The 26,931-nt window shown below is 43.2% G+C and overlaps 4 protein-coding genes across 7 annotated transcripts in view; 2 read left to right on the forward strand and 2 right to left on the reverse strand.

Annotated features, from left to right (window-relative positions):
* The first annotated feature begins 1,576 nt into the window (after positions 1 to 1,576).
* On the forward strand, positions 1,577 to 10,233 carry LOC123509666 (facilitated trehalose transporter Tret1-like). 2 transcript variants are annotated; one of them, XM_045264128.1, is made up of 9 exons: positions 1,577 to 1,864; positions 4,431 to 4,555; positions 5,107 to 5,242; positions 5,996 to 6,204; positions 7,016 to 7,248; positions 7,419 to 7,524; positions 7,705 to 7,984; positions 8,491 to 8,690; positions 9,138 to 10,233. In XM_045264128.1, the coding sequence occupies exons 2-9, from the start codon at positions 4,517 to 4,519 to the stop codon at positions 9,399 to 9,401; spliced, it is 1,467 nt and encodes a 488-aa protein (XP_045120063.1). In that variant the 5' UTR covers positions 1,577 to 1,864; positions 4,431 to 4,516; the 3' UTR covers positions 9,402 to 10,233. The 2 variants fall into 2 exon arrangements, with proteins under 2 accessions (XP_045120063.1, XP_045120064.1); XM_045264129.1 differs by having other exon boundaries at positions 4,467 to 4,555.
* Positions 3,986 to 22,596, reverse strand: LOC123509670. 2 transcript variants are annotated; one of them, XR_006676258.1, is made up of 3 exons: positions 22,098 to 22,596; positions 17,632 to 18,406; positions 3,986 to 4,007 (listed from the first exon to the last, which is right to left on the reverse strand). XR_006676258.1 is itself a non-coding variant. In XM_045264136.1 (2 exons), the coding sequence occupies exons 1-2, from the start codon at positions 22,362 to 22,364 to the stop codon at positions 17,939 to 17,941; spliced, it is 735 nt and encodes a 244-aa protein (XP_045120071.1). In that variant the 5' UTR covers positions 22,365 to 22,596; the 3' UTR covers positions 17,173 to 17,938. The 2 variants fall into 2 exon arrangements, 1 of the variants encoding a protein (XP_045120071.1); XM_045264136.1 differs by lacking the exon at positions 3,986 to 4,007 and having other exon boundaries at positions 17,173 to 18,406.
* Positions 12,341 to 16,863, forward strand: LOC123509667 (ataxin-7-like protein 3). 2 transcript variants are annotated; one of them, XM_045264130.1, is made up of 8 exons: positions 12,341 to 12,405; positions 12,817 to 12,961; positions 13,116 to 13,350; positions 14,013 to 14,101; positions 14,209 to 14,306; positions 14,767 to 14,986; positions 15,488 to 15,712; positions 16,105 to 16,863. In XM_045264130.1, the coding sequence occupies exons 2-8, from the start codon at positions 12,935 to 12,937 to the stop codon at positions 16,402 to 16,404; spliced, it is 1,194 nt and encodes a 397-aa protein (XP_045120065.1). In that variant the 5' UTR covers positions 12,341 to 12,405; positions 12,817 to 12,934; the 3' UTR covers positions 16,405 to 16,863. The 2 variants fall into 2 exon arrangements, with proteins under 2 accessions (XP_045120065.1, XP_045120066.1); XM_045264131.1 differs by having other exon boundaries at positions 15,497 to 15,712.
* Positions 22,597 to 26,028: 3,432 nt separating the features above from the next.
* LOC123509672 (allatostatin-like) overlaps positions 26,029 to 26,931 on the reverse strand; it is a 23,017-nt gene continuing 22,114 nt past the window's right edge. Inside the window, exon 3 of the mRNA XM_045264139.1 lies at positions 26,029 to 26,931. This exon is cut by the window's right edge and continues 180 nt beyond it. The gene's annotated coding sequence lies outside the window, so the exon portion shown is untranslated.

Genomic DNA, 26,931 nt, shown 5'->3' on the forward strand with positions numbered 1-26,931 from the left:
AACACTGTTTCACATGAACCATTGGTGTACAGGCAGCAATAAAAGGTATTTGTAACTCAGGACTTTTAAGCCTAGATTGCCAGAATAATATACTAAGAATATTACTTTACAAATACACTTCACAGATGAAAGTAATGAGAGTTCATATACATAATTAAGATTTTATGTTCTCAATAAGTTCTGACAGGCTAGTAACAACACCATGCAAGTAATGGCCACAAAGAGAGACCTTTATATGATTGCTGAGAGACTGAATTCATGGCATAAATTCAGGTAGGCAAGTCCAGAGCACGTGTTGTTTCATTGTAGCGGTGAAACTATGAAGTAAAGGCTGCTAAGTTCCCTTGTTCCACCTATTGTTAGTTGTCTTGTTTCATGACACACTGAGGAGAACCAGAATTCTGCCATCTCAGCTACACACTGATGCCAAATGTCCCTTTACTGAGGAAAGTGAACTGTTGATAGCTTTTCATTTCAGGCAGTAGTATCTTGCAACCTATGGCTCTAAGTAATGCTGTATTATTGACCCTTAACTCCTTCAATACTGGGACCCATTTTTACCTTGAGTTTTGGGTATGATTAGACAATTTTATTGACATTAGCAAGGATCTACGGAGGTCGTAAGATTAATGGCCATTCTTTTCACTATTTTGATCCCACCACATAAGTTTCTGAAGCTGTATAAAATCACCAAATAATAAGCAGAATGAACATCATACTGGAGAGGTTAAACACTGTTCTAAAAGCAGGTTCACAGATCTTGTTGATGTTCACAAATCCACATTCTTATACAGGAAATAAGTTTCTGGCTACATGAAAAATTTCTACAACTTCCAAATTAATTACAATTGTAAGTTATATTAAGTAACTATACCAGAAATTGATTATTAATTGAATATTTACCACCATGCATTGCTAGACATACTGTGTTACCATGTGTTTGTAAATGCAAGTGAGTGGCAAGTGACAGGAAAGCCTTGAGATGAAAATGTACAGTTAAACCAAAGGAACATCAGCCAGACCTTTGCTAACCTGAGAGGAGGAGGTGCCGTTGATGTGTGGTGATCATGTGACCTGGAGGAATGTTAGTGCAGGAAGGCATGTGAAGCAGTGGTGAGGAGCCCTGTCACAAGGAGTTAAATGTGGTGACAGATTAGGGCTTCTTGCAACTTCCCTTAATTTTTGAAGCTCTTATGTTCTTAATCATAATAATGTACAAATCTTTTCTTTCATTCTAGCATGAGAACCCAACTAATCATCTCGGTGTCGCACTAAAAGAAAAAGATAGGGAAAAAAGTACTTGCAGAAGCCCTAGAGCACTTAAAGAAAAATAAATAGATGTGAATGCAGAACCACTTTTGTTGCCAGACTATAGACACGTGTTGGGCTACTGTGTACTGCAGAGAGAGAGAGAGAGAGAGAGAACCGGGATTTAGGATTTGAGTCATGCACGAGAGAGAATAAGGTTCAGGGAGGGAGGTACTACAGTAGGAGGAGGGGAGGGGGGAGGCAGGAAGAGATTGAAAAGGAGGAAAAGAGGGAGACATGAAGCAAGCAGGTAAAGAAGATGGAGGAGACCTGAGATAAACAAATGAAGGAAGAGAGGGAGACAAGAGACACATAGGCATAGAAAAGGAAGAAGACGAAGCAAAGAGAGAGACAGAGAGAGGCAGGAGGTGCAGCGCGTGACCATTCAAGAGCGTGAGGGCACAGACGCTATTGTAATGGGCTCATGTGATAGTGACGGAGCATTTTCAAGGATTACAGGTCCCGAGGTGGGCGGCTGGCGGTGGCCTCACTCTTCGGTCAGCGCGATACAGGCTCCAGTCTACTCTCGCTCTTCCCTTGTGCTTCCAGGAGTCAGGTAAGTTATTGTCCCTACCCTGACAATATAACCCCCAAAAAATCTGCTATATACTCATGAATACCCATTTCAGAGTATCCCTGCATATTATTATTTTTTTTCTGAGTCATTTTCAGACTTGTTGTCTTACGAAATGATTAAATGTTCCTAGAAATGCATTTTTTTCGCTCTATTTCTACGTGTGAAGTGCGAGTTTCTGAAAGTTGTACGACGTCGCTTTTGTTCACAGGAAAATATTTGCGCTTTGTGGCGATGGATGACATGATGTTCTGTGGTTTATTGTGATGAGCTGAGGGTTTAAGAGGATTGACTTCTCTTTGAGTCAAGGGATTAAATATACTGAACCCGGAGCATTGAGCGTCTTGGAAGTGTTAAGCCTAAAGACAGGAAATGATGTTCTTTGATGATTTCTATAACTTGTCTTTCTTATATAGATCGGCATTGTTGAGGGAGATTAAATTACGAAGGGTAGAAAAAATAAGTATTTATCCCCCAACATTATATTACCATACCGTCAGAGAGAGAGAGAGAGAGAGAGAGAGAGACGAAAAGTGGGATAATTACTTTTCACAGACGATATCATTAATGTTTGTTTGGATCTCTCTCTCTCTCTCTCTCTCTCTCTCTCTCTCTCTCTCTCTCGTTAGTAGTAAGCACCATTTCGTGTTTTTCTATAACCTTGTAAAGCTCTCTTTTGACTCGTCACTAAGCTTATTCCATTCATCTGCTTGTACTGTGCCACACTCTATATTTGCGAGGCGGATAAGATTAATAAACTCATTAATTCATCTAACATCACTTGAAAATTTGGCTTTATATCCCGCCATGGATCTCAATAAAGCTACATCTTAAGTCTATCCGTGTCATCATCTAAAGGATTTCAAGAGCTCTGTTTTCACTCTTAAGAAAAATTCTAGTTTAATCCAGGCTTCTCTGAGAATAAGGAGACGAAACACTGAAGCTGAAAGTTTTATCCCCGAACACAATAGAGGGTTATCAAGTTCGAGTCTGAAGAATCTTGTTGGGTTTTAAATTGTGGCTTATTCTTAAACTCGGAAGGATGAATGTTCCTTTCAAGTCACCAGTGGAAAGGGACAGGATTCAGTTGATAATATGACACTAAACATTGCATTCTGGGACGTCTCAATGCCTAATGTAAAGTAATGGAAATCTTCGTTTTTTTTTTTTTTTATGATTTTTGTACGGACGTGGCCAGGGTGTTCTATGCGACGCGGCGTGATTGATGTGTGGTGAGTGTGTGGTGCTGTGTCTGGACCAGCCAGTGTGGAAATGCCTGACAAGTATATAGTTATATGTAATTTTCGTGATTCTAGTGACAGTTTATTAGTTATGTACCATCTATGAAAGAAAAAGACCAAAGAGAACCTATCCAACCATCACTGTGGCCTTGGCAAACACTCCTTATGAAAGCTTTAGTTAAGTGTTTATAAGTAAAGGCAAGAATTGTTGGGCTAAATCAAGGTTTGTTTTAAATTCTTCACCACCTCCCAACTACATTTCATACGCTCTTCTGAAAGTTGCAAGTTTTTATTTTCTAATGTTATCAAGTTTCAGTGAGAGTTCAACATGGATTTTTCACTCTTAATGGGAAGAAAATACCCACGAGGAACCATATTGTATTTGTGTCTTTTGGAAGTTATGTTTGAGTGCTTTTAAATAACAGTTTGATAATGATTCTTCGCCATTGATGACAAGAAAACACTGATATGAACCCAATTAATATTCCTGTCCTCCTAAAGTTACAAAAGACTGAATCTGATAATTCTATATGGATTTTTCACCTGGCAAGGAAGCAATCATGAGAACCCGGTTACGTGATCAATCATGCGCGTGACCTTTCAAAATTGCCCACGTAAGATAAAAACACTTCGTAATACAAATTTATTTATGTGAGATCGATGGTAACTCGGGTACGATTTGCTTTCTCGAGGTGGAGGACAAAGGTGGAGGTGGAGGGCACGTGATAGGAGGAGGAGGAGGCTTAGGAGGCGGAGGAGGTAGGGATGGAGGGAGGCAGAGAGAGAGGGGAGTAACTCAATCTGATCCCTGACTCCCGTGTATTGGCACGCTCCTTACTGACACACACACACACACACACACACACACACACACACACACACACCTAATCCTCCTCTTTTTCTATCTCCCTGTTCCCTTCTCTCCTCTTATTATTCAACCAATCTTCCTCTTTAGTGTTTGTTTATTCTCTTTTTTCTCCCGTTCTCCATACACCTCTTACCACTCAATATCCAAAACTTTCTCTTTCTCCTTGTTTTTCTCATCTTACTCTTTGCTTTCTCCTCTTACTGTCTTACTATCTCCTTCCTGAACATTCTCCTCGTCCTCTTCATCTTACTCTTCTTTGCATTCTTTGACACCAGGTTCGCAGTTTGAATGAGCTTTTAAACCACCTGAATTTCCTCGTCCTCCTCGTCTAGTCCTCTCTGTTTTGTTCTCTTCCATTACCGAGTTCATAGAGTAATGTCCCGTAAAAGCAAGGGTATTGGCACTATCTTGTATAATTCAATGCAATGCTCCTATTCAGCCTTCGCCGCCCCTCCCTCCCCACCTCGACCCTCAGGACATCGACCCCCACGTCTGCTTTAGGAGGGATTGCCACCCGCCTTCAGGATGGGCTTCAAAACCTGGCTGATTTACAGGTGGAAGCAGGTGAGTGGTTGATGCTTAGCGGGTGAAGTACATACACATACAGTTGTCTGGTTATAATGCACTTATAAGGTTCACGTATCTTGGTGTCAGTACGATAAATGAAGTTCAAATATTATCCCTCCCTTTGAATTGATCATATTGTAACTTTATCGTACTAGAATACAAGAAAAGAATGGAAGTTGCAAGAAAGTCCTCAGGTTTACAAGTAGCAGTCGATGTATGAAACACCTTTGTATATATACTTCTTAAATGATAATAGGAAAAAAAAGGTAGAATTATGTACTGGTAAACTAGCAAACTCTGAAACTTCCTATCTACTTCTGTATTTCTTCCTTTCTGCGTCATGAACGCTTTCAAGAGTAACGTTTCAAGATATTTATCCTTCAGTTTTTAATTAATTTCCCTTTATTTTTGGATAGGTATTTTCAATTAACTTTTTTTTTCTGAAACAGTGAAAGGGATTGTCTTCTTGTTCTTCCTCTTCATCGTATTATTTATCCATTAATCTATTCATTTTTCCTGCTGATAGTGTAAGGTATCCCGTTTGACAGATATGCGCGGCCTGTGTGTTGGGCTGCGCAGTGATCATGACGGGTAACGTGGTGGGGTGGTCCGTGGAGGTGTCCCGCATCATGGAGGACCCCAACACTAGCTTCAACTTCACCCAAGACGATCATCAGTGGCTGGGTGAGTCGTGAGTCAGTGGTCATCTTCTTTCCTTGAAGTCCTGGCGTCGTTTCCACTGTTCTCATCTTTCTTTTCTAATTGTGCCAATTTTGTTCTTCTTCCCCTTCTAGTTCTGTCATTTCTAGTGCTCTCATCAACCTTCTCTTCTAACTGTGGCCTTTTTTCTTCTTTTCTCTTGAAGTTCTGCCAGTTCTAGTTCTCTCATCTACTGTCTTTTCTAATGGTGACCTTTATTCTTCTTTTCTCTTCAATTTCTGTCAGTTCTAGTTCGCTTATCAACTTTTTTCAGTGATCTTTTTCTTCTCCAAGTTCTGGCATCTTGAGTTCTTTCAGACATGCATTTTTTTTTCTTTTAAATTGTGGTCTTTCTCTTTTCCAAGTTCTGAAATTTCCTCTTCCCTCATCAACTTTTTCTTTTTCCCAAAGTTCTGGGATTTACACTTTTTTGGCCATTTAAATACATATCTTTTACTACTGTGCGCTCTCTTTAATCGTCAGTACCAGAACGCGTTTTCATATTCATTCTGCCCACTATTTGGTGATTTTATACAAGTTCAGAAACTTTGTGAGGATTAAAATAGTGAAGAGTGTGGCCATTAATCTTCTGACTTCCATAGACCCTTCCAAGTGTAAATAAGATCGTCTAATCACACGCAAATTCACAATAAAAATGCGTACCTAATAATCTACTCACTTTCCTCTTTCAAATTTCAACAACAGAACAGATTCTCACTTGCTCACCTGCTGTTTCAGTGTCATGTGGAGGAATTGCAGCCATCTTCTCCACGGCCGGGGCTGGCATGCTGGTGGAGCTGGTGGGGCCCTGCCGTCTGCTGGGCTTCATGCTGGTGCCCGCGGCTATCGGCTGGATCCTCATGGCCACCACGCTCTCCCTGCCCTGGATATACGTGGGGAGGGTCATCACTGGGGCTATAGGGTTCATGATCACCACTGTGGCTCAGGTGTGTGTGGTGTGTGTGTGTGTGTGTAATTCACTGTTTGATCTGCTGCAGTCTCTGACGAGACAGCCAGACGTTACCCTACGGAACGAGCTCAGAGCTCATTATTTCCGATCTTCGGATAGGCCTGAGACCAGGCACACACCACACACCGGGACAACAAGGTCACAACTCCTCGATTTACATCCCGTACCTACTCACTGCTAGGTGAACAGGGGCTACACGTGAAAGGAGACACCCAAATATCTCCACCCGGCCGGGGAATCGAACCCTGGTCCTCTGGCTTGTGAAGCCAGCGCTCTAACCACTGAGCTACCGGACGTGTGTGTGTGTGTGTGTGTGTGTGTGTGTGTGTGTGTGTGTGTGTAAGCTATATTCTGACTTCTCACACTTCCATTTCTTTCATAGGTCTAGCTGAGGTTACACTGTTTTCCAAGGGTGCATTTCTTGTAAGGTTCTCTACTGACAAATTAACAAGATTTCTTCGTTGTTAACACAGCAAACATTCTTAATTGAGAACCCTACCCATCTTTCCTGTGGCCTTTGAAAATAGTCGTGGTGAGAGAGCAAAGCATAAGACAGTGAAATATATACGTATGGACTGACGTTTATTCAGATACAAAACCCTACAGAATCCATCCATGTCAACAGAAAAAAAAAAAAATGTCTATCTATCTACCTAGCAAACTATCATCTACTAGTCCATCTATTTCCATCCATGCATACTCTTCTCAACCTATCTGTCCATCTATTTACCCACCCATCCATCTACCATTCTACCCACTAACAATCCACTCACCGTTCACTCCCGCAGCCCGTGATAGCAGAGATGTGCCTGCCTGACGTGCGTGGTCTCCTTTCATCCCTCACTGAGATCATGGTGAGCGTGGGTATGTTGCTTGTGTACATCTTGGCGCGGTTCCTCTCCTGGCAGACCACCACCCTCATCTGCGGCGTGCTGCTCTTCCCGCTCGTCACCGCCATCCTCTTCGTGCCGGAGTCTCCCTATTGGTTGCTCCGGCGAGGCAGGGAGAAGATGGCACTGAGGTAAAGGAGGAGAAATGAGGTGTGGGTGAAAGTCAAATATGTAATGGAAAGGAGATGGTGGTTACGTGAGGGATTAAAAAACGAGAGATTAGAGATTAGTGATGGAAATGGAGAAATGATGAGGTAATGGACGAGAGAGTATTGTAATTCCCTCCTTTCTTCCACGCCAGGTCCCTCATGCGTCTCCGCGCCCCAGAACACGATGTTGACTCTGAACTCAATAACATCCGGGATGCGATCAACCAGCAAACTCAGCACAGCTCCATCAAACAGCAGGTGAAGCACACACACACACACACACACACACACACACACACACACACACACACACACTTACTAACTATTACTATAACTACTGTTACAACTATTAACCTCACCTTAGCTAAGCCCAACTAAGAAACTCTGACATAACCTAACCTAATCTAACCTAACCAAGCCCCTGCACCTGCCACACAGTTCCGCTCGCTGAAGGAAACCGCCAACTACCGCCCCGTCGTCCTTGTCACCTCCATGTTCCTCCTTCGCGAGCTGGGCGGCGCTATGAACATCTTTATGTACGCCGTCTTCTTCTTCGAGAATGCCGGAGTCATGCTCGATCCCTTCTCCTGCTCCATCGTTCTCGGATTCTCCCGTCTTATTTTCACCGTCATCTCTGCAACTATTATCGATAAAGTGGGGCGCCGTCCTCTCCTCCTGAGCTCCACCCTCATCTGTTCCCTCACCCTTTACATCACTGGTGGGTCCTAATGCATCTCCACTGAGGAGGGAGGACGCGGGAAGGCACAAGAAATGCTTGTCTAGGAATATAGAAGAGTAGATAAGAGGAGTTTTGTCAGTTTAGAAATGGGATATCTGCTGAAACTAAACGTGTGTGCTACTAATATATTATAAAATGCGTATGGAAGAACAAAATGAAATAGAATCTCAAGAGTGAAAATGGAGAAATATAGGGAGGGGCTGAGTCCATGGATAGAAGCTTGCAAGACAGAAAGGAGAGAAATGGATTTATGTAGATATTAAGAAGAAACACTTGAGGATGGAAGACTACAAAAGGAAGGGAAATAAAGGGTAGAAAGGAGAGAATTGGATTTAGAAAGAAGTTTAGAAGAAAATTACTCTGAAATAGTAAACTGCAGGAGGAAGGGAGGGGGAGGAGGAGATGGAAATGAAACATGAGGAAGGGAAGTTACAAGAACATAGAGGTGTATTAGTACTTATCTCTCTCTCTCTCTCTCTCTCCAGGTGGCGTGCTGTCCATGGAGGATCAGGGTATTGGGTGGCTGCCCCTGGCGTGCGTGGTGCTGTACGTGGCGTCCTTCGGCATGGGTGTAGGTCCCGTGCCTTGGATCCTCCTTGGCGAGCTGCTGCCTACGCCCGTCCGCTCCATCGGCGCCTCCATCGTCACCTCAGTCTTCGTCATCGTCCTCTTCATCGTCACCAATGTAAGTGGTCGTCCCGGTGCCTTGGTGAAGGTGTATTGTCACTTGTAGGTTGAGATAGGTGAGATTTGGTTAATTAACCCTTTCAGTACCATGACGCGTTTCCATTTTCATTCTGCTTATTATTTGGCGATTTTATACAGCTTCAGAAACTCACGTAAGAGATTAAAATGGTGAAGACTGTGGCCATTAATCTTCTGGCCTCCATAGACCACTCCTAATGTAGATAAAATTGTCTAATCGTATACAAATCTCAAGATAGAAATGTGTCCCAGTATTGAGGGGGTTAACATTGGTTAAGTATAGGTCAGGTAAGGTTTTGTCTGAACTCAGGTCATGTGTATATACAGTATAAACCTTTATTTTATCTCATCTTCCCAAAAAACCCGAGTTGGCCAGACCTTTATATGACTCCCAACCTAACCCCAAGTAACGCCTCTTCCCCGACAGGTTTTCCCCGACGTGGCCACGGCTATTGGAGTGGAGAACGCCTGCCTGATCTTCGCTACCTTCCAACTCATCCTCGCTCTGATTGTATTCCTGTTCGTGCCGGAGACTCGCGGCCGCACCCTGGAGGAGTTGCAGCAGGCATTTGTAGGCAACGAGCTGCTCACGCCCTTCTCCGGAACAGGACGAGAAGGATACACCCCGGCTTACGGCTCCACTTTTCCCTCTGGCATATCCATCGCTTCCTCCCAAGAAAAGGTCCGCTAGATCTTCACTAAGGCAGCAGCAGGCGCGCTATGACACCCTGCCGCGTCTGTTGCTTGTTTGTTTCGCTTCCCGATGAGTTTACGGATGTCAGTCAGCAGTATTTTCAAACACTTCACCGGTTTGCCTTGACTTCTCTCATCAGGCTCCAGTGGAAATTCTTTAGTAAGGTTTCAAGAGTGTTTTTGTGATTCTAGTGATAGTTTAGAAAGATTTTTACACCTTAAGTGGAAGAAAACGGTCTTGGAAATCGGACTAATAATGTCTGTGGTCTATGAAAGTTGTCTTGTTGAGGACGTATGTGAAGCGTCTCAAAATACTACGGCCCTAGATGTCTGTGTGTGCGTTGCCTGTATTCACAACACATCCACTATTAGTTGATGCAAAGATTATGTATGATAAGATATTCTGGTGTGAAAATGTTGCATGTCTTTCACCTGTATAGTAGTAATTAGTGATCATCAAGCACAGGTATATAAGTATCTCGCCTTAGCTCAAACACAACACGATCTCCCCCAACCTCTCTCTCTCTCTCTCTCTCTCTCTCTCTCCACTTCTGGCACATGCAAACATCATTCCTCTTTCTCCAGCTGGACGTACCTTTCAGAAGCACACTCCCTTCACACCAAGACAGGTTAGGCCAAGGAGTAAAGCTCTACCATTTTGCACCAGACTGAGCGGCGGATGCACAACTCCTCTCCTCCCCCAACAGGTGTTCTGTGTTGCCATCTTGCTCTGTTACTCACACCTAGCTGTAATAAAATGTCCTGAGACTCACGCACTCATCATCTCATATCACACGCTTCCTCAATGGCCAATAGATCAATGAATATTTCACGTGGATTTGATTAACTTGGCAGCTTCTCGCACCTGTCACTTCCCTCTTATCCTCCATCTTCTTCGTGAGTGTTTCATGAGATCCCGGAGTACTAGACGCCCGGAGAAATGAAGCATTGAATCTAAGTGAGGTATGAACTTCAAACAAGCAACAAAGACGAATTATACGCAAAGGTAAATAAATGCAATAACAAAAGAAACATACCTAAAACAACGAAGAGAACGGTTACAGCAGCAGGTTACAGTTATAGTTACAGTGCATGCTCACTACTACAGACTAAGCAGGATTTACATAGCACAGCGGTCTGTCACATACACTTACGTCTTTTTCCCTTTTCAGATGTTTGAATTATCTTGTTACAAATTAGATAACACAATTCAAGCATTAGAAATAGAAAAAGTGACCATAAGGTATAATGATAAACATCAAGCTATCACCACAAAATCATATAAACAAAAGTATAAGACAAGTGAAAAATGCAGAGGTAAAAAAGAATAGGAAAACATAACATTAACCTCAGAACGCTGCTAACCTACGTAATAAGCTCTCGCCAAAAAATACAAGTCTTTCTGAGCAGCTGAATGTTTTTACGTGGCGGTCCAATGCATCTTCTTATCGTCTATCATCCCGTAGAAGTATAAGATGTTCCTGAGCGCCACCACTGTCTCCCCAATGTCCTTCACCTCCTGAATGTCCGGTAGAGTGATGTCACCAACAACGTTAGGCCGCTGCAGGAAGCTGACGAGACTGGTAATGAGTGCAAACCTCTCCGCCAGTCCCTCCTTGATGCCGTCCAGCTCCTCCGTCAGTGCCTTCTCTGACAGACCCACGAACTTGTTTTCATTGTTGTATTCCTTGCCCACGAAGTCCCAATACGCTTGTCCCTCAGACCACACCTGGAACCTCGTGTAGCGGAGAAACTGAAGCTTGCTGTCCGCGTCTTCATAGACCAGAAACGGGGCAGGTCTGTCAGCGAGGAAGACGTACACGACGTGGCCCTTCCTGAAGACAGTGAACCAGGTGTAGTTGTCGAGAGTGAGCTTCTGTTTGTGCGGGGACACCACCACGTGACCCGAACGAGATAAGTTGAATCTGATCTCTGACTCTTCCTCGGGTCCGAAGAGAGTAATGTTGACAGGAGCCTCGTCTGTGTCAGCGTGCATGAGAGCAACACGCACCTGACCACTGGACTGGACGCCGAACAGGGACAACGAGGACTCCCAGGAGGGCAGACGGTACACCCTGGAGTAGTTCCCATGGGTGAAGAGGAACCTAGGGGGTCGCTCCCAGTTAGGTAAGGCATACAGATTAGTGGGAGAGAAGTTCACTGTTTCATACTTCTTCGGCGCACGAAGCTTCCTGCCTCCAACTCTGTCAAGTAGGGTTGGGGCGTGGGAGGGTCCTGGGATGTACGATGCAGTGGTGTTCGAGTCTATATCGTGGTGGTGAGGTTTCCGTGTCCGACCAGAGGAGGTGACTAGAGGTACATAAAACCCATTTCTGTTGTCGGCACTATTCTGCAAAGCCAAAGCGGAGGGTGTCTGTGAGGAATAAGACGAGGTTCTGTTTAGCATACTCATGTTGGGGACCTCCTCCAGCTTGTAAGGCCTGCTGTGGGGTGGTGCGTGAGACGTGCTGGAGGCATTGAGGAAGGACACCTCAGTGGGTTCCAAGAGATATGGTTTCGGAGGGTTCTTGGCGGGGTCTGGTGGGTGGGTGCTCGGCCTGCCCTCCGTGTTCCTGTGGCCTTGGTATTCTCTCGTCAACACGTCTTGTGTCCCACCCTGGCCAGATAACAGTCCCATCACCACCCACACCACCACGCACACCAGAAACGTTACTGTAGGCATGGATTTTATTAGGCTGAGAACATATATACAGTCTTTTTATGCTGTTCTTGTGTTATGGCAAATAAATTCAAAAGATGTGTGGTACTGGGGATTTCTAAGACGTGGTCATCAGAATATACTTTTCGATCTATTTTATTTTTTCTCTATATATTTCGAAATTTAGTTTTTTTTTTTTTCATTCGTTCTCCTTATCCGTAATTCAAGTCTTGAGTTTTCCCTCATTCCAAGATCAGAATCAAGATAACACCACGCAAAACCTGAAGAAATCCGGCGAATTTCTGACGTAATTTGCCTCTAGTGATAAAAATCCGCCATTAACGTGAGTACCGAAGCTTTACACTAATAGAACAATCATCAGAGCATTTCTGTATAGCCTCAAATTTCCAAATAGGACTTTAAATAAGCTGTGATAAGGTCAAATAAGAGAGGCCATGGAGCTCAGGCGGCAGTGTTTTGGTCCTGTTACCTGTGCCAAAGTTATTTACATTCTTTAGGATTTACGCCATATAAAGACTTGATACTTGCTGGATAGATGGATTTTAGTATCAGCAGGCCTATGAGTGCTGAGGTAGGCCTGGGAATAGATCTGTAATACTAGAAATAAGAGACAAACAAGAATAGCTGGAGTTAAGATTAATTTTGTATAAGGAATTTTACCGATTTTTTTGTGTTGTTCTTTGAGACAGGTGTACCAATGAACTGTGTGTGTGAATTCATGTTTTTGTTGCAGTACGGTGCGCACACGAGGCCAGAGTGAAGTTTGGTCAGCTCAGAGTGGAGTTGGAGGAGGAGGGGGAGGGGGAGGAGGAGGAGGAGGAGGCGGAAGAGGAGGGAGAGGAGGAAAGGGCATGACAAGAAGAGGAACGAGGGAACAAGTAAGTAATGACAATGATATGTGCAATTATAATAATGACACATAATAATAATACTGATAGATATGAGAATTATATAGTATTGTGTTATCATTATTGTGCAAATTATATTAATCTATCCTATTTATATACCTTTTGATATATTTCCTTCTTTCAGATCAGCAACAGTAGCAGCAGCAGTAGCAGTGTGGGTGGAGGTGGTAGTGGTGGTGGTGGTGGTGGTGGCGGCAGTGTCACAAGTGCTGGGTGGATGGTTCAGGCGGGTGGTGGTGGGGGAGGGCGGGCCGGGGCGGGTGACAGGATGGCTCTGGTGTCGGCGCTGACCTCACCTGACACCCTGGAGGCTCTGGCACAGTTTGTGGCTCAAGAACTCTTGGACGATGCCATTCTGAGTTAGTAGATTGACCCGTTGACCTGCTTGTCTTGTATGTAAGGGAGGGTCTAGGGCAGTACTCCTCAAATTTTGTCTTATGATTCAGTTTGATTTTATATACTTCCTTCATGACCAAGTCTGTCTATTCTATTCAACCTTTATACCTCTGAAATGAAAATTCACACACACACACACACACACACACACACACACACACACACACACACACACACACACACACACACACACACACACTGAAACATATACTTGAGGATGCTAGTTTAGGTAGACATGCATTTTTGTGGTTAGATATGCACTTGCCACTAAGCACACACACACACACACACACACCGCGTAGTGTAGTGGTTAGCACGCTCAACTCACAATCGAGAGGGCCGGGTTCGAGTCCCGGGAAGTGGCGAGGCAAATGGTCAAGCCTCTTAACGTGTGGCCCCTGTTCACCTAGCAGTAAATAGATATGGGATGTAACTTGAGGGGTTGTGGCCTCGCTTTCCTGGTGTGTGGAGTGTGTTGTGGTCTCAGTCCTACCCAAAGATTGGTCTATGAGCTCTGAGCTCGCCCCGTAATGGGGAAGACTGGCAACAAAGCTGAAAAAGAGGCTCTGTGAAAGCACCAACCCATAAGCATTGGTGTATGAAATATAGTATTGGTTCGTTGCAGATGTGGTGTTTGAGGTGCACCAGAGTGTGAAGACTGGACTGCTGGTGCTGGAGATGGGCTCTCTGGAGGAGGACACCAAGTTCCTGCAGGTAGCTATGTGTGGCAGACAGATAGAAAGAGAAGAATTTTGGTATGGAATATAATAAGCTTGTGAGGGAGAGAGGGGCACACCTTTACCTGCATGGCCTTATTGCAGGTGAGTGCGGAAGGGCTGGATGTGTTTGGTCAGGCTCCGGTAAAGAAGCAGCAAGAGTGTGTATGTCCGAGCTGTTCCAGGAATTTGGCTGCCTCCAGGTGAGACAGAGGAAGAAGATTGCACTGTGGAACTTTATGTTATGAATGTTGATATTGTCTGTTGTCTCTCTTCCTTTGTTTCTACTAATCTCCGGGTTTACTTCCCACTTTGAGAAATTCATGAATTTTGTCTTTTAATTTCCTTTTACCTATTTGATTTTTTTTTTTTGTAATCTATTTTATTCTTAACCCCCTGAATGCTATGCTGTGTTTCATATTCAGTATGCTTATTAATTAGTAATTTTATACAGCTTCAGAAACTCATGTGGGGATTAAAATATTGAAGACTGGCTATTGATCTTCTGACCTCCATTGACCCTTCCTAAAATAAATAAAATGGTCTAATCAAACCCAAACTCATGGTAGAGATGCATCCCAGTACTGAGAGGGTTAAGTTTCCATTCTTCCTCACATATATAATACTATACTTAAATACTTAAATACTTCCCTTAATCCACAGGTTTGCTCCGCACCTTGAGAAGTGCATGGGGATGGGACGGAACTCCTCACGCATTGCATCACGTCGCATTCAGAACAGCACAAAGGAAAACAGCGGTGGAGGTCCAGTGGGAGGGGGCGGAGCTGCAGCCAGCGACGATGATGAGGATGAGGACTGGTTGTTGGATCGCAAGAGGAAGAAGAGAGATAAGAACTCACCTCGCCGATCTAAGAATGCTAAGGTTGGTGTGTGTGTGTGTGTGTGTGTGTGTGTGTGTGTGTGTGTGTGTGTGTATAGATGGATATGTGAGTGTAGGTATAACTATATGGGTGTTATGTATTTATTTGTTTGTGTGTTTGTGTGTGTGTTAGCAGTTAATAAATAGAAGAGCACAGATTTAACCGTTCTGTCTCTCTCTCCCATATGCACCTCAAACATACTTGGCTCTAACTCTTCCTGGTAAGTATAGCAAGCACTTGTTTAGTCGTAAGGGCTGCTATGTGATATAGAAAGCACTAAAGTCTTCCTGTTATAGATTACAGTAATGGTTAGGTGGCACTTTTGTCATTCTAGGGATAGTTTGATTCACATTCTACATAATCAAAAGGAGAAACACATAAGGGAATTCATCTAACCATCACCATAGTCTCTCAGAAGTCCTTATAAGAGACAGAATCATTTTAAAATACACATCCATACATTATTGCACTGTACTCCACCACTCACTCCAGTTCCTCCACAGCTGGCCAAGGCGGGTGATGGAGTGTCCAGCAGCGGAAGCAACAGCAACAACAACAGCAACAGTAGCTCAGTGGAGAGCACCCTTGCCAGTGGATCAGCAGAAGAGAAGCGAGCAATGTTCAAGCAGATTTGTGGTGTGATATCAGAGCACACTCGCAAGATGTGCACCAGATCACTGCGGTGTCCTCAGCACAGCAGTGAACAGAGGCAGGCTGTGAGGGACCAGGTAGGTGTACTGTTTGATGTACGAGGGTTGCTGGCACAGGAAAGAAAAAAAACACCCACTGTCCTCTTAACTTGTTCTCATGGCCTTGTTTTCATTCAATGTGTCATCTTTGTCACCATAATCTGATTTAAAATCTTACTTTATCTCATCATCTCTCCATCTTAACCCCTTCAGTGCTATGATGCATTTTCATATTCATTCTGCTTATTATTTATTGATTTTATACAGCTTCAGAAACTTATGTGGGAATTAAAATAGTGAAGACTGTGGCCATTAATCTTCTGACCTCCATAGATCCTTCCTAATGTAAATAAAATTGTCTAATCATACCCAAACTCATAGTGAAAATGTGTCCCAGTACTGAAGGGATTAATGTGTTTGTCTCTCCACAGGTCTTGAGTGGTGCAGACCCTACCACCACTACACGGGCCGCAGACTCCACCACACTCACTACACGTGGCCTAGGGGCAGATGGGGAGGACATACAGGTGGATATAGATGGGCTGGATGAGGGACAGCTGGCCACGTCCTGGGATAATGACCATTCCAACACAACGTCCCCAGCAGACTCCACTTCCACTAACAACTCCACGTCTTCCCTTGCACGGCGCACCAAGACAAAGAAGAAGTCGTCGTCGTCATCCAAGTCGTCTAAATCATCTTCCTCCAGCCATGGTTCTTTGCTAGATTGAGTGTGTCTGTGCATACGTGTGTGTGTGTGTGTGTGTGTGTGTGTGTATGAATCTCTGAACTTGTTTGATTTAAGTGTGTCTGTGTGTGTGATTCAATTTGCATCATCTTCATTATCATTACTATTATTATTGCTATTGTCTCAGCCTGGTGTAGAGATAAATAGATGATTACTATTGTTATTATTAGGTTAGTCAGGTGGGAAGGATGAAGGACAGAAGGATGGGGAAGAGAAGGAAGGGAATCTCTTCTTCAGGGTATAAGTTTAGTTACTAATTGTCTTTCTCCTTTTGTATTCTTTGATTAGTGAGAATTTTTTAGGTTGTTTTTTGTGAGAGAGAGAGAGAGAGAGAGAATGGTGAGTGTGTATGTGTAGCTTTTGTGCTGGGTGTCTTAATGAGGCAATGAATCATCTAGCTAATAAATTGACAGTAGAATGAAATAAATTAGAAAAATAAAAATGTGGTGTCACTCCTCAACCTCACGTGATGGCTGTTTTTCCTGTGTAGAGTAGCAGACTGTCATAAAGGTCATGGGTTAATGTTGATGAATAATTCCCTGCCATATCTCAACACTAAGTTCTCTCATCTCCACTGTTTGTCCTCCATTGCTGGTGTTGTGGCTGCTACTGGCACAGGGGATGGAAGATAAAAACACACTATGTCACTGTTAACCCTTTCAGTATGCAAACCATAAGGCACAAGGACCTTGGTGAATAACATCAGTGCATACTTTGGAAACCAGTGACCAGGTTAATTAGGATTGTTTCAATATTTCAAAAGATTATTTACTGGCCAGTACTTGTACACAAAATCTTAAGGCATATACTTTGGCATTATTTGAGCACAACCATAAAGCGCCTTAACCTTAGTGAAGATGTGATCATTATTTCAAGTAACACAAACAATAGTAACATGGGTGATGACAGTACATTGAGACACTCTTAGCCTTACATTACATCTACATATGTACAAACCTTCATAATATATACACTAAACAACACATAATGGTTCTTTGGATAGTGCTGACAACTATCTGCCCAGTGAACCAATCTTTGTAGGTAGTACGCAATCATATCAGTCTATTCATGCATCTATCTACAGAGCTATCTACCGTAAGCCTCTAAGTCTTACACACACACACACACACACACACACACACACTTTGCAAAAATGTACCCCAGAATTGCCACTGGTGTTTCACAGCCAAAGCTAATGACTTACCTTAACACACACACACACACACACACGGATAGCACCTGCATTTCATTTCGTCGTTTTTTTTTCTCTACCTTCTCAGTGATCTTCAACGCGTTATCTTGTTCTCGTTCCCATCATACAGTCAGTCTTTGCGGCGTAGCCATCTGCCCCTCGTAGCTCATCACTCGATCCACTTATGATGTGGAAATGTGATTGACGTTGCTTGTGGCTGAACTTGTAGGGCAAGGAAGCGGATGGAATCATGTTCTCGCCAATGTCACGCTACAAAATAATAGCGTTGAGATCTGTTGAGATATAGTGTAGTGTGCGCGTCGCGTCAGAAGCAGCCACAAGTATCATGGAGAGAGGGAGTGCTGGGGCAGCGGGCGAGGGGAGACGGACTTGTCACACCAGTGAGAGAAGGTGTGCTTGAGGTCCTGCGGAGACGAAGGCCCCTGCCCTCGGGGAGCTTGAGGGACTGCTGGGGTGCGGGGTGTCTTGCCGACGATTGCCGCGAGGATCGCAAAATGACAGAGTGCAGCATGCCAGGGTTAGCCAGCCACTTTCTGAAGGTGGCGTTGTCCCTGGTGTTCAGCTGTTTGGAAGGACGGTTGCTTTCATGACTGGCGTGAGTGTCTTCACATTTAGGGGAGACAGGCTTCGCTGGACTGGCGGGGTCACTGCTGTCACTGCTCTCCGCCTCACTCACTACAGAGAAGTAAGACGGTGGCGGGGCCTCGGAGTGTAGCACGTCTTCGTAGGTCGGCGGAGGATCTGCTTTGGCGGCCGCGTCCTCCGTCACAATCTAGAAGCGAGAGTGGATGCATAAGAACAAGAAAACAAAGAAATTTAAGCTGCAAGAAGTTGCCAGGGATGCCTAATGAAGCTGCACTGTTTCCTGTTTTATACTCTTCCTGAAAGCAGCACCGCAGCCACTTAGGCCTCGGATGAACCTCAGGCAATTCCACTTCTACTTGTGTAACGCTGCCTGGTGGTGATTCACGTGCTTATCAGTCTGTTTAGTGCGTGTGCTCTTCACAAACGATAACAGTTACTGATGCAAAGTGTTATACAGTAAGAAAGAAAGATATAAATAGCAGTCAAGGTCTTTCCTACCCCACAGTACCCAACCATGCATTGAGAATAGGTACCCACGTATGAAACTAGGGAAGTGATTAGCGATGCAGTAGGTGTGTTATTACGCACACCCCTGAGAGGTTACCTACTCACCTACGTAATATATCGACCTCGTAGGAAGAACAATACGAGCTTAGGTACAAGAATAGTTTATTCATGTGGCTGGATGTCTTGATGCCAAGTTGACGGCATGACATCGCTCATGCCACATCAATAAACGATAGAGTACCTACGTTGATGCTACACTTCCTATTTCAAGCCACGGTTTCTTCCTTACTTCCTTCACACTTCTTACACTTCCCTATGCTCTGACCTAGCTGAGCGCACGCAGGGACCTTGCAAAAGACCTCCTCTGCATGTATATTGCATAGAGACGCCGCTGGTGACTGTTGAACCTTCGATGTGAGTATGTGCTCAATGAGTTCATGCTTATGGATTCCATCTATCTATTCTCAGTGGAGAGGTGTAGGTCGGGAATGTAGGTTTTGAAGCCACACTGCTTACATGATGTGTCTATTCATACACTTTAGGTCTTCTTATGTGTCGTTAATTCTTTTTGTTTCTTCAATTTTGAGATAAGTATTCTCAAAATTTATGTGTTCTTTCACGTTTGTTCAATATATCTACTATCAGACAGGTGTACTGGAACAGATGTGTATTACAATCGATTAATCTCAGGGCCTCATTCATACTGAATACCTCTGCGCCACGCCTCCACTAGGCTACATCATTTACATGGTTAAAGTTACATATCTTAAGGACGATTTTAGTGTTCTATAGAGACAAATAAAAAAAATCAACATTATTAACAGATTGAATACTTGAAAACTCGATTAATAATCTCGGTGGCCTTTGGAAAGTAGTCGCGGTGACGGGTGGGAAAAGAGAGCTGCGGGCCGGAGGGCAGCCAGTGAGTGACACCCATAACATTCTCTCCTAACGCTTAAGCCTGTTCCTGGATAAGGTCATGAGTACACCTCACACACCCACACCCACACCCCCCACACACACCGCGGCTCTGTCTTTGTTTAGGAGGAGGTTAACTTTTCGCTAATTAATGAAAAACGCTAATCACTGAGAGAGAGAGAGAGAGAGAGAGAGAGAGAGAGAGAGAGAGAGAGATCCTTCTCAGATTTCTCTATTTCACCTCCACCTTCACTTTCCTCTCCAATGTCACCCTTTCTTCCCTTCACCAGCGCCTCCCTTCTCCTTCCCCTATTCAATCCCAGAGAGAGAGAGAGAGAGAGAGAGAGAGAGAGAGAGAGAGAGAGAGAGACTTATCAAGGACATATACAAATAACTCGGCAGTATTAAGAGGCCAGAAAGACGTATACACAAGTGGGAGACGACGGGAGGAAAATATGGAATGAGTAAAGAGAATTAACATCTTCAAATATTCCTTGACTTTTATGCAATGTTCCTCCAATCCTGCAGTGGTGAAATGTAAGCCCTATATTCTAACACGTTCTGCAATCTCATCTTTATTTGCCTATTTTCCAAGACCACTGAGTTGATCACACATGTTCTCAGGACTGTCTCTTTTTCAGTAACGCATGACTTGTTTTAAACTGTCACTAAGAACCATATAAAAAACAAATGATACTACCAATACCACTAAAGGATCCGTGGAGCTTCAACTATTAGACTTTCAAAGCATGGGGAGGTGCGGTGCATAGTAATACAAGAGACAAAAGACATTACATAAATAACAATCTCCTTAGTCATTGTTTTCTTAAGCTCAGACTAAAACCTTGTATTTTTAGATGCTTTTAATTCTCTTTATTTTTATTTTCCAAGGCCACGGAGATTATGAAAAGGATTAACATGATTTTTTTTCCTATAGATGATGCAGAAATGTCCAACTGTCACTAGGATTGTAAGAAAAGAAAGGCTCCAAGTTCCACTATAATCTGTTACAAGTTGTCCAAGCCATGAAGACGCCTGTGGGTGTTTAGGAGTGCTGACGAACTGCATGAATGTTGCGTGCTGGTGTTCCTGTGTTGCATAGAGACAGTGTTTATTCCCATTATAACGTGATAGGTATGATCAAAACGTCTTGTCTATGAGAGAGAGAGAGAGAGAGAGAGAGAGAGAGAGAGAGAGAGAGAGAGAGAAAGAATGAATTTCAAGGTTTCAAAACAACTAAGAATCCATGTGACTCTCTCTCTCTCTCTCTCTCTCTCTCTCTCTCTCTCTCTCTCTCTCTCTCTCTCTCTCTCTCTCTCTCTCTCTCTCTCTCTCTCTCTCTCTCTCTCTCTCTCTCTCAAAAGGTCATAAGCATCAAGCCTAAAGATTACGGCGTGTGTACGGTATGCACAGCGCACGCCAATTCACGTTCTGACCTTTGGCAAGCTTTGTATGGATCCCTGTATATGGTGAAAAGTGTGGTACATGATTTTTGCAGAATGAATGATGAGATACAAATAGGGTGACAGTTTCCCGCCACGACTCTCCGCGTGAGTGAAAGTCAAGGTCTGGTGAAGCTTGCAGATACAGGACACACAGCGCGAGCAACGGCACCGGATACGCTTGTTATGATTGTTGTAACGCTCTGTTCGCCAACATTGCCGCCTATTACAGCTGGGGAACAACTGTAACTTTATCTGCTTCACGAAGAGGTGGTGCAGGTTGACTGACTTAGTGAACATTTGCTTGGGCGGCATTGGAGTGAGCTAGTGAGCAGGAGCCTACCCCCTCCCCCTCTCCTACTCCACCCGAGCAGAAACGATGATGTCAAATGCATTTCTGAAGGACTGAAATCCGATCACGTCATCCAATCAAGAACAGATTACTGTCATTCAAAACACGGAGGTCTGACAACTGACACCTGAAGGGTGAGCGAAGCTGTGCGCGTCGAGGACAGTAAAGAAACATGAACGTAGAATAATTTAACTGTGCATTAAACACTGACCAAAAGTTGAGTCAGTGGTTCCCATTCCAATCTAATCTAGATTTATGTACACTTCCGGGAACTTTTATCAATTTTCCTTCTCGTCGAAGACGATTAATTAGAGAAAAACACATGATCATTTCACGTTTTTCTATATTCATAGTCCCAGATAATTGTTGTTCAGGTGATGAATCAGTAACAAAGCAATGCCACATCTCAAACACTGCTGTGAGTGCAGTATATTAATACATGAATATGTAATAATTTAATCTCTACCTAGTAAAATTGTTACATGACACACTTTTCTTCCTGAAACATTTATAGCTACTGTGCACTCCTATGTACACAAGCCATGTCGTGTACACTTCAATGTACCTCATTACCTCCAAGCACCCTCTCAAAAACTCATGCACCAGATTAATGATTACTATTCTAGGTGATAGAAATGTAGTCCGTCGCTCCGACATACCTTGGACAAGCTGATGATGGCGTTGAGTTTCCAGGAAGCAATCCCCAAAGCGACGGAGAAGACGGCCATGCAGGACATCACTATCATATGATTGGCTTGCGAGGTGTACATGCCGACCGCCGCCACCACCGACAGGAGCACAATGAGCCACAGAAAGACAACAAACACCGCCAAACGAATTAATGCATTCTTTTCTATTCCATAAACGGTGTTCTCCTGGTGGGCGCTCTCGCCTCTCTCCTCCGCGTTCTCTGTGACTGTTATCATGTTTAGTTTGTGTTCTTACAATATGTTTATTCTGTGCTTCTTTGTGTGTGTGCTTGAAGTGGAAGGGGAGTACTGTCTTGCTCGTCACATATTATCTCTCTCTCTCTCTCTCTCTCTCTCTCTCTCTCTCTCTCTCTTTCTAGTAACTCCTCAGGAATAGAGAGCCGCGAGCGAGCGTTCCCGGGAGAGAGTGGAGGTGTGAATGTGTCCAGCAATGGTGCTCACAACACAGTGAGTGAGTGGGCCGGATTGGGGTTAGCGAGCAGCAGGAGCAGCTTCACCAAACGACCTTGCTGGACAGCCATTTCATTCTGGCCACGTCTCCTTCGTCGTGGAGAATATATTAGTCACTGTTTCTTCCCCCCACACCTTTGTCTCTCCCTTCTACCTACTCTATACTACGTCTTTAACTGTGTCTTTCATCCTTCTCCCTCCGCCGTCCCACGATCCTTAATTTGCAGTACGTGTACAATACTTACTATCGGCTTCTGGTCTTCCGCTTCCTCGTCCTCGCTCATCCTCACCTTCCGGGTCTACCAACACTTCCTTCCGATTAATTCTGATCTTGGCTCCATTGTTTTTCCATCCCTCGTTATTTGCAGCGCTTGTTAATATCAGGAACTTGACGGTGAGGGTTTTGAGAGCTGTGTAAGGAGATTATAAAAGAAGATTAGATATATTCATGGAAGAGGATGACAGGTAGTTATGCTTCATGTAGAGATTGTCGCGTGTACCGTAATAGTTCTTAAATCCACCTTAAATCTCCCTTCCCCTCTTCTCTCTCTCTCTCTCTCTCTCTCTCTCTCTCTCTCTCTCTCTCTCTCTCTCTCTCTCTCTCTCTCTCTCTCTCTCTCTCTCTCTCTCTCTCTCTCTCTCTCTCTCTCTCTAAATCTCTCTCTCTCTCAGCTGAAAGGGCTTCAGCTGACGGTAAAAGAGAGAGAGAGAGAGAGAGAGAGAGAGAGAGAGAGAGAGAGAGAGAGAGAGAGAGAGGAAATAAAAAAAAACTTGATGAAAGGCCTAATAAGATGCCAGTTCCACAAAAGGATAGCCACAATGATTGACCAAAATGAAGAGAAGTGTATTGACGTCCCCATTTGGAAAGCGTTCAAGTCATAGGTAGTAGAAACACGTAGAGAAGCTGGCAAATAGATATCTACTACCTTAACCTCTTGAGAACCACGACGCGTTTCCATATTCATAAGTTTACAGTTTGGTGATTTTATACAGCTTCAGAAACTTATATGGGGGATTAGAATAGTGAAAACCGTGGCCCTTAATCTGATCTCCATAGACTCTTCGTAATGTCAATAAAATGGTCCAGTTGTACACAAATCTCAAGGTAAAAATGTAACCCAGTCTTGAAGGGATTCATAACTGGAAACAGAGGTGCCACTTTCTCAAACACCTGGTTGTTCGCATTCTTCTGATTCCTAGGTCACTTTCTTCAGCTCTTAATGTTTTGTAACTCCAATTCTTTCAACTTCATTAACCCCTTCAGTACTGGGACATATTCTAACCATGAGATTTGTGTACGTTTAGAACATTTTATTTACATTAGGAAGGGTCTATGGATGTCAAAAGATTAATGGCTAGAGTCTTCACTATTTTAACGCCACACATGAGTTTTTGAAGCTATTTAAGATCACAAAATAGTAATCAGAATGAATTTGGAATTGCGTCATGGTATTGAAGGGGTTAATTAACGGCCATAGACATTTTATTGAGTGGCATCTGACACTTGCTGTGGCTGTGTGGAGGCTGTGTGGCAGGCCAAGGTGTGGTGCAGGCCGGGTGTCAGGCCAGGTGTTGTGGTGCAGGCCGGTTGACAGGTGAAGTAATAGCTACTCGGTAGGCCATACTCGTGTAGCCTTGCAAGATTAATGCCTATTGTTAGTCGTTCTTTCAGACAAGGAATTACAATAGACCTTTTGCGTCATACTAATGCATTCCTGTCTCGTTTCCTTCAGAGCGGAGCGGAGGAACATGATGGTCGGATGTTAACTTAAAAACAATATCCCTTCATACAGAACCCTTTGCGCGTCAATTCAGCATGGAGAGAGAGAGAGAGAGAGAGAGAGAGAGAGAGAGAGAGAGAGAGAGAGAGAGAGAAGGCATGAAACAGCGTGAAAAGCATAAAAAAAACCTAATATTACCCATAAGAGTTACAATGAGTAAGTAATACATCTAGTAATCTCGTGATATTTTTCCCCACTCACGTATAGTCAATCCCCAGTGCAGTGACACCCGCAGTCTTATGGAGAAAACTTTTGTACACTGTCACTGCCTTGCAAGAGTCAGCATTATCCATGTTACAAGTTATATACCAGTGAAACGAGGTGGACTAACTCTCACTGAATCGACTCAGTCAAGCAATCCATCAATTCAGTGGGAAGCTGCGAGGAGGAGGAGGAGGAAGAGGAGGAGGAGGAGGAGGAGGAGGTGATTCATCTTGCCATGGATTAAATTCGGACACGCCACTACTGCCACTTGAGGCTATAATCTCTCTCTCTCTCTCTCTCTCTCTCTCTCTCTCTCTCTCTCTCTCTCTCTCTCTCTCTCTCTCTTTCTCATGTCTCACCACCCTCTCGTTAATGGTCCGTAATGGGAAGGGAAACATCATCCTTTTGTTCTCATCGCTGGCCTCACGTTAAGTCTACTCCTGCAACACGGCAGACTCCTATAAAGGATCTCACTATGGTCTTTCTGCCGCGCCACACCGCTGCCCCGTGCTTGGTGTCAGTTTTCTCGCTTAATTGAAGTCATTGTTAGATCTCCATAAGCTACACCAGACACGTCATGACTGTGGCGTAAAGTGCAATGAAAAGAAATGTTGGTGTTTGCAAATGCGTGTGGCTTTTGTTTGAGTGATGTTGGATTCTTGTGAAGGATCGGTTTATATTTGAAATGTGAAAGTGTTCCTCGTCCAGGCATGCTTTGTAATTCTATATGGCATTCTGAAGTATTAATCATAGCATTGGATTCGATGTGAAATATGAAATAAATATATATACCAACTCAATAATTTCATAATACTTTCCATTACTGTTTTGTTCGATAGTATTTGCGTCAGATATAGCAATAGCAGTAATAATAATAATAATAATAATAATAATAATAATAATAATAATAATAATAATAATAATAATAATAATAAAAGTAATAATAATAACAATAATAATAGCAACAATAGTTTCAGCCTTATTGATATGCATATAGGCAGAGAAACAAACAAAATTGGAAGAGCAAACAATTACGTACATTTTCAACAAATAAGAGAGAAAATAAATCAACTTAAATCAATAATGGATAGTTTTCGTTACTTCATTCATTTTTTTATTCAGTCTTCGAGCGCTTTTCTTGAGTACAAGGGAAAGAAAAGAAAATTCACTTAACTTACCCCATTTAGTACCATGATGCGTTTTCCTATTCATTCTGCTTACTATTGGCAATTCTATACAGCTTCAGAAACTCATGTGAGGATTAAAATATTGAAGACTCTGGCCATTAACCCTCTGACCTCCATAGATCCTTCCTAATATCAATAAAATAGTCTAATCACACCCGAAACTCAAGGTAAAAATGCGTCCCAGTGCTGAAGGGGTTAATGGCCGGTGCAAACTGAGATGAGGTTAAGAAATTATATGGAGGTGAATCAAAACACAGATTTATTTGTATTAGCCATTATTGTTGCTCTTCCTCCTGGTGCGGCGAGAATGTTGTCATACACTGCACCTATTTCTCAAGGGCTGGATAATTCTTACTGTGTAGTGTGCTGGAAATCATTATTACTATTATTATTGTTATTATCGTTAGTATCATCACACACACACACACACACACACACACACACACACACATTTCCTTCCCCCTTGACTAGGACCTCCCGGGAATATGAAGAAAACAAGCTCAACGTATCACAATATTGAGTAGTAGCCTATAATAGTGAGAAAAGAGGAGCACGAGAGCCGCCAATCACCAGCCAGTGTTGAAATTTGGGACCAAAGAAAACGTAGCCTTAGCGTTCTTTTTGATGGTAAACTGATAAAAAGAATAGCAAGATAAGGTGAAACAAAAATAAATCCACTAAAATAAATTGATACATAAACGAGTGGATGTAAAGAACGAGAAATATATATGATTTGTAGGTTAAGGTAGTTTCAAAATGGTGTTCTGTCTTACTTACATGAATTTTATTGAGGGTGTTCACAAGTTTGCATTCTAAGTGGAGTGAAGTGAGTTAGTAAGGAGATTAAATCCATATCAGAGAGAGAGAGAGAGAGAGAGAGAGAGAGAGAGAGAGAGAGAGAGAGAGAGAGAGTACAATACATCTAAAAAGCAAGAACGGCCATGAAAAAAAAAAAATTCTAGTGAACTTCAATCATATTAGCACTGAAAGAAAGGAAAGGGAAAAGAATATCACAATTCTAGTGAAAAAAAGAAGAAGAAAAAGCAAGACCTGGTCAAACATATATCGATTGGCACAAAGAGAAAAGAAGTAGGTCCTGTCCCACACACACACACACACACACACGCACAAAGAACATTCAGGTATTGGCGACGTCACTAG

This window comes from Portunus trituberculatus, chromosome 27 (genome assembly GCF_017591435.1).
Source record: "Portunus trituberculatus isolate SZX2019 chromosome 27, ASM1759143v1, whole genome shotgun sequence".
Lineage (NCBI taxonomy): Eukaryota > Metazoa > Arthropoda > Malacostraca > Decapoda > Portunidae > Portunus > Portunus trituberculatus.